Source organism: Ammodytes marinus (assembly GCF_949987685.1).
Source record: "Ammodytes marinus genome assembly, chromosome: 7".
In the NCBI taxonomy this organism is placed as follows: domain Eukaryota; kingdom Metazoa; phylum Chordata; class Actinopteri; order Uranoscopiformes; family Ammodytidae; genus Ammodytes; species Ammodytes marinus.
Window position 1 is genome coordinate 4,220,042 of NC_137211.1, and position 7,500 is coordinate 4,227,541.

General features: G+C 43.5%; 1 protein-coding gene across 1 annotated transcript in view; it reads left to right on the forward strand.

Annotated features, from left to right (window-relative positions):
• Positions 1–7,500, forward strand: part of spryd3 (SPRY domain containing 3) — a 72,254-nt gene that overhangs the window by 9,424 nt on the left and 55,330 nt on the right. Inside the window, exon 5 of the mRNA XM_080031659.1 lies at positions 20–208. Coding sequence (XP_079887785.1) covers positions 20–208 — 189 coding nt within the window. The remainder of the gene's footprint in view (positions 1–19; positions 209–7,500) is intronic.

Genomic DNA, 7,500 nt, shown 5'->3' on the forward strand with positions numbered 1-7,500 from the left:
TTTCCTCTCTCCTATGCAGGTTGGTTCTGTGGAGGTCCCGCTGTCAGCGGAGGGTCTCTTCCCCGCTGTAGGGATGCACTCGCTGGGGGAAGAGGTGAAGCTGGACCTGCAGGCCGCCTGGCTCCTGGAGGAAGACGACAGTATGATGATGGTGGACAGCCACGAGGACGACTGGGGACGGCTGTTTGACGTCAGGGTCAGCGGCACGGTAAGAAGGGGGAAGGGGGAAAAGTCTGTCTGTATCTATCTATCTATCTATCTATCTGTCTATCTGTCTATCTGTCTATCTGTCTATCTGTCTATCTGTCTATCTGTCTATCTGTCTATCTATCTATCTATCTATCTATCTATCTATCTATCTGTCTGTCTGTCTGTCTATCTGTCTATCTGTCTATCTGTCTATCTGTCTATCTGTCTATCTGTCTATCTGTCTATCTGTCTATCTGTCTATCTGTCTGTCTGTCTGTCTGTCTGTCTGTCTGTCTGTCTGTCTGTCTGTCTGTCTGTCTGTCTGTCCGTCCGTCCAAACCTCTCTTTCTCAGTTGTATTCGAAAACAAACACATCACAATGTACTTTTTTTCTCTCTCATATCTTTTAAACAGACAGATTATCTTTACGGTCAAGTTTGTCCTGTTTGTTTAGTATCTTTACAACGTCCGTCAACATGCCTGTTCTTTAAGCAAATCCCTCTCTGTTGACATCTCTACTTAATGCTCTCAGGAAACTCTCTTCACTCTAGACACAATCACTTGAACTTAAACTATTTTGTCTCAGTCAGTGGCTGTGTGTGTGTGTGTGTGTGTGTGTGTGTGTGTATGTGTTTTTAATCTGAACTGTGTGATCTTGCCGTGACTGGTTTTAGGTCCCGGAAGTTGCAATGTGTTTCTTACAGATTGCTTAATGGCATCAGTTTAGGGATTTTCTTCTATACGCTTTGAATAAAAACAGGTTAAATTTTTTTTTTTTTTTTTTTTTTTGGGGCATTGTTCAAGCTTTATTGATAGTCTGGAGAGACAGAGATGAAATGGGGCTAGATGTTGACTTTGCCTCGTTCCCTCTGTACTACATTACAGTCCAGGATTATGCAACAGTTTGGCTAAATCTACCTGTGTGCAAAGCTTTAGACACACAAGCACGGTAACCCACTGTTTTGATCTAGTATAACTCTGGTTTGGATCTACAGATTTGAGTCTATGATGCAATACACCTACATGGGCTTTCTGGCTGCCGGATGTGGGTAGAAAAGCTTGCCACAGTTTCGTCAATTTAATTGCAGTCGTGTGTGCGTGTGTCTGTGTGTGTGTGTGTGTGTGTGTGTGTGTGTGTGTGTGTGTGTGTGTGTGTGTGTGTGTGTGTGTGTGTGATTAGTCCATGATTAGTCCATGTAATTGCAGTCATGATATGAAGTCATCATAGGCCTCTGTGTCATTATACCCCGCAGTCTTTCCTCTAGGATTGAGACGTAAGATATTATTTGAAAAAGTGTTTTTGCGCCCACGGAGACATTTCAAATGTGTGTGTTTATTTGCCAATAGCTCTTAAAGCCTGAGTACAAAGTTACGTTTTGCACAGCGGGGAACATGGGAAAATGTCTGATTCTGATTTCTCCAGTGTTGACATATTCATCCCTCCTTGTAGTTTAAATCGTTGAGGTGACATAATCAGGTCAATTAAAGAAGGCCTGACTATACTTTGTTTATATGTTTTGAATGATGTGAAATCAAGCGTCAGTCTCTTGCATTGAATTAGCCTCATAGCATAATTGCCTAAATATTTACTCTACTCTACTTTTACTCTACATCTACTCTATTCTACATCTACTAAACTCTACATCTACTTTACCCTGCTCTATAACCCTAAAAAAATGACTTAGGCAAATATGCTATAAGGCTAACGAAAAGTAGATGTAGAGTAAATATGATTTAGGCAATTATGCTACGAGGCTAACAATTGCCTGATCTCTTTCTTTATATGAAAAACGTAAGTGTCCATTGTGCTCCAGATGTAGTGATTTTTATTTTCAATTCACGATGTCAAAAGCAGTACCCGAACGTCCAACTACACCCGGTCGCATTTTGCACTGTGCAAACCAGCAAGTTTGTATTTGGGGGCTGTCCTGACCAGTTTCTCCTTAGCAGTGGAAGTTACATCACATTGATTGACGGACATGTAAGCAAGAGGGTAAAGTTTATTGGATACTTTTTTTTTAATGCAAAAGCGTGTCCCGATTGTAGCATACTGCATGAAAAAAGTAGATACTTACTAAGAGCAGTTGTAGTATGTAGTATAGTTAAAAAGAAAAAGTATGTGATTTGGAACGCAGGGAAAGTGTCTCTTTGCACCGGGCCACAGTCAAGTGTTACTCAGTGATTAAGAGTGACTGATCCTTGGCTCTGTAGGTGGTAGGCTGAGGGGGTTGGGGTTCAGGTAAGCTACGAAACAAAAGTGTGTGTGTGTGTGTGTGTGTGTGTGTGTGTGTGTGTGTGTGTGTGTGTGTGTGTGTGTGTGTGTGTGTGTGTGTGTGTGTGTGTGTGTGTGTGTGTGTGTGTGTGTGTGTGTGTGTGTGTGTGTGTGTGTGTGTGTGTGTGTGTGTGTGTGTGTGTGTGTGTGTGTGTGTGTGTGTGTGTGTGTGTGTGTGTGTGTGTGTGTGTGTGTGTGTGTGTGTGTGTGTGTGTGTGTGTGTGTGTGTGTGTGTGTAATAATACAGCGTAGTGATACTGCTGATGACACAGACGTTTGCCAACAATGAATTCCATTCAACTACTTGAATCATAGTTTAGTTTAGTCTGCAGTGTCTGAGAAAACAGCCATAAATCTCTCTCTCTCTCACACACACACACACACACACACACACACACACACACACACACACACACACACACACACACACACACACACACACACACACAACTTTACACAAGTGAACTGCACCACCATTGTTCTGTTAAGGTGTGAGCACACACACACACACACACACACACACACACACACACACACTCCTCCAAACTGATAAAGTAACCACAAGCCTACAGGCAGGTCTGTGTGTGGGTCCCGTATGTGGTTGTGTGATAAACATGTTTATCCCAAGTGGTACAGAATCATCTCTCTCTCTCTCACACACACACACACACACACACACACACACACACACACACACACACACACACACACACAAAACAGCCAACATTAATTTTGTATGAAAAAGCTACGCACTATAGCTTTAACATGTTGGAGAAAAAAAACTGGACTAAAATAAATCAAGTGAATACAGTAGACAGACAATCATTGTTTCTGAAGTCATAAAATCTCGAGGGCTGTGGGTGAATAGGATGATTCTACCAGCAGTCTCTCTCTTTCACTCTGTCTTTCTGGCCAGAGAAACAGCGATGGCATGAAGTGTGCTGGTGCCGCCAAGTGCCTAGCTGTGTGTGTGTGTGTGTGTGTGTGTGTATGTAGCAGTGTGTGTGTAGCAGTGTGTGTGTAGTATGCCCTGGCCCGACACCAGGTTGTAAAAATAAAATTCAATAAGTGGAGTAATGGGACGCGCACCAAATCCTTCTCCCTCTCCCTCTAATGTGGTCTGAGGGATTCACAGCTGGGGAGCGCCGCTGCCACGGTGCAAGGCTGTTTTTAGTTTTTTAGTTTAAAAAAAAACAGGTTTTTCCCTCTCAAGTATTTTCTCATAATAACCAAGGATCCATTTGCCTTCATCGGATCTCTTCTGGATTCACCATTATAATGGGTTTAAAGCCACTGTAAATCCTAAAGTCTAAAATCTATCTATCTTCTATCTGTAAAGCAAGAAACGTCTGTCTGTCTGTCTGTCTGTCTGTCTGTCTGTGTGTCTGTGTGTCTGTCTGTCTGTCTGTCTGTCTGTCTGTCTGTCTGTCTGTCTGTGTGTCTGTCTGTGACTCGCATATCTCTCTCACTGTTAGTCAGATCGGCCTGAGCTTCCGGACATGGCTTGCACACGGTACGAAGGTGTGTGTGCATCCTTGATTTGATTATGAAGTTTTGGACCAAATATGTAGAAGTTATCATATTTATATCATGCTGGCGGCGAATACATGCGCACACTGAAGGCCACAGTAACGACGGGCATGAAGTAGTCTCCGGCTAAACCCCGCCTCCCTCTGATTTGATTGGCTGCTGCGACCAAAGCTTGAAATGAGTGACGAGCGGGACACACACACAGCAGACCTGCTTCCTACGGGCACTGCACTGGTAGTGTAAAACCAATATACTTTGGTTTGATGGTCAAAGTTGCAGTTGGGTGTCTCGATATGCTTTTGCAAAATTCTGATGGCAAATAAATCTTCATACAAAATTATAAAACTTAGTTAAACAAAAAACCATTTGTTTCACTGTCTAGAAGAGCAGGTGACAGGACTGTGTGGGGGCGTGGCCAAATCAAACGGTCTCCACCACAACAGTTATTGTTTTTATAGAATGTTCAGCCAGAGAACGAACTGCCGTGATTGGTTCAAAATACTTACTCAATTCTAAACCAAATTTCTGTAAAGTTTATCAAACTGAAATGACAATATATTTTAATTTGGATTGATAAAAACGCCTCAGACTTTTTTCAGATGCTTTACTGTCATGCAACTCAACTCCCCCATATTACATCATAGCGGGGAGGATTGAGTGGATTTGGGTTTACAGGGGCTTTAAGCAGGTGATGATACTCACACTGATAAGACAGTCAAGTTTTGACAAGAACATGGACTTAGTGTAGATAGACACTTAGGACGCTGGGACAGGGCGTGGGACAGTGTGGGTAACGGTAGCTGCCTTCTGGAATAACACGGAACATTTTGGTTTGTACGAAAAGGAAAGTGGGACTGAGGGTGTAGTGGTTAGATCCCCCTTCTCCCCCATAGAGTCTCAGTCCTCTTCACAGCAGAACCAGGTTAGAATCCAGCCCGCGGTCGTTCTCTGCATGTCATTCCCCCTCTCTGCCCCATTTCAACTCTGTCTCTCTCCACACTGTAAATAAAAGCCTAAAAAATGCCAAAAAAATTATAAATAAAATAAAATGGAATAGGAAATGAACAGATCGGAAGAGGAAAGAATAGGTTTTTGTTCTGGGGCCCAGACAGTGTTTTAGGAGCTGGATTAGTGTTACACATGTCGGCCTCGGGGTGGTCCCACTTAATCTCATGATGGTTTTCACTTCTAATTCATTTCACTGTGCGGTTTCTAACCAATGAAACTGTCTCAAGTTCCTTTTGAAATTTTCGCCTCAATTTTTCCAAGTGTCGGCTTTAATTCAGTCTTTGAAATACAGATCTCTCCTTTCCTCTATTCTGGACTCCTTTCCACTAAGTAGCACAGTTCGGTTCAGTTCAGCACGGTTTGGTACAGAACAGTTGCCCTAGATCTAGCTTGTGTTTCCACTGCTGACAGCACCCTTACTTAGTAGGCCGGGTTTATGCCGGTCAGAGTATATACACAGTCTATGGGTCATTTGCTACGGCAGCAACGTAACTGAAAAATATCTCGGGGGGATCGACCACCTGCAGTGTGTAGCTCCACCCCTTTTTGGACCCTTTTGTGACAGCTTGGTACCCCAACGAAAGGGTGACAAAAATAGGTGCGGCACAGTTCGCTTATTTTGGAACCCATTCCAACTTTTGGCAGTGGAAATGCAAGGAATGCATACCGTACTGAACCGCACCGCCCAGTGGAAACCAGGCTATTCAATGAATTCACACACACACACACACACACACACACACACACACACACACACACACACACACACACACACACACACACACACACACACACACACACACACACACACACACACACACACACACACACACACACACACACACACACACACACACACACACACACACACACACACACACTGTGAGCTACAGTATATTTTAAGGGGCTGGATGGAAATATTTTCCCTGCGTTCTCACACAGATATTTCCAGTCCAGTGGTGGTTTCCGATGACTTGCCGATCTATCCTTCGGTTGCCACAGAAGATTTAAACCTCTCTGGCTCCGAAGCAGAATAGTTACTTCCCCAATAGTTTTTACTTGTTGCTCTTTGATAAATGTGGATAATAATAACTGTTCTGGATGATAGCTGTCCTTACTGATTGTTTAGAGGAGGGAGGGAGGGAGGAAGGTGTGTGTGTGTGTGTGTGTGTGTGTGTGTGTGTGTGTGTGTGTGTGTGTGTGTGTGTGTGTGTGTGTGTGACGGAAAAGAAAAGTAAAGATTGCTGCGTTAAGATAAATGCGTTCTTTGACTGGTATGCCTTTGATGAGACAGAGTCGAGAAGTTGCAGCAGCCACAGAATGCACACACACACACACAAACACGCACACACGCACACACGCACGCACACACACACACACACACACACACACACACACACACACACACACACACACACACACACACACACACACACACACACACAGTACAATGGGGATGGCAGCAGGGACTTGTCTCTACTTCTGTGGAGAAGTTTAGATAGGTGGGTATCTGATCCCAAGTTTCTGCCCACTATCAAAATACATACCTCTGCCAAATATTACACACACACACACACACACACACACACACACACACACACACACACACACACACACACACACACACATGCACGCACACATACAGACACTCAGTCAGTCAGTCACTCAGTCAGTCAGTCAGTCAGTCAGTCACTCACTCACTCACTCACTCACTCACTCACTCACTCACTCACTCACTCACTCACACACACACACACACACACACACACACATCCCTGCTGTCTTGTCTGTTTTTATAACACACTCTCTCTCATTTATCTTGTCATCCAATATTGGTTGGTCTCGGTCGTCCTTGAACGCGCTCTGATAATAAAGTTTTGTATAAAAACTCAGATCCTTTTCAGGGAGGGTCCTGTTTTCACTGTGGTCCCTTTCATTTCATTTGGCTCTTTGGAACTTTTCAACTTTTTTAATCACTCATCTGAAAGGCTGTAATGAAATACTCTGAGTGTGTGTGTGTGTGTGTGTGTGTGTGTGTGTGTGTGTGTGTGTGTGTGTGTGTGTGTGTGTGTGTGTGTGTGCTTGTGTGTAGCAGTGTGTGGGTGTGCTTGCTTGTAGCAGTGTGTGTGTGTGTGTGTGTGTGTGTGTGTGTGTGTGTGCGTGCATGCATGCGTGTGTGTGTGTATGTGTGTGTGTGTAGCAGTGTGTGTGTGTGTGTTCTACTTGACTGAAAAACAAAACTCAAGTAAAAAAAGGGAGTGCATTTTTTAATTTAATTTAACGGCCGTGCCCTTGACTGACTCAGTATTTTGCCTATAAAGACTTTTCACTGCCGGCAGTTTGAAATGTGATGAAAGTAGGGGTTGTTGTTTATTAAAATGTAAACATCAACGCGTGGTGCCTTTTGCCAAACGTCCGATTATCTCAAACTCATTAAGTCTCTTTAACAGCATCACCACTTCAAATAAAGCTTCATCTCTCTGTGTTGTGAGTAGTTTAAC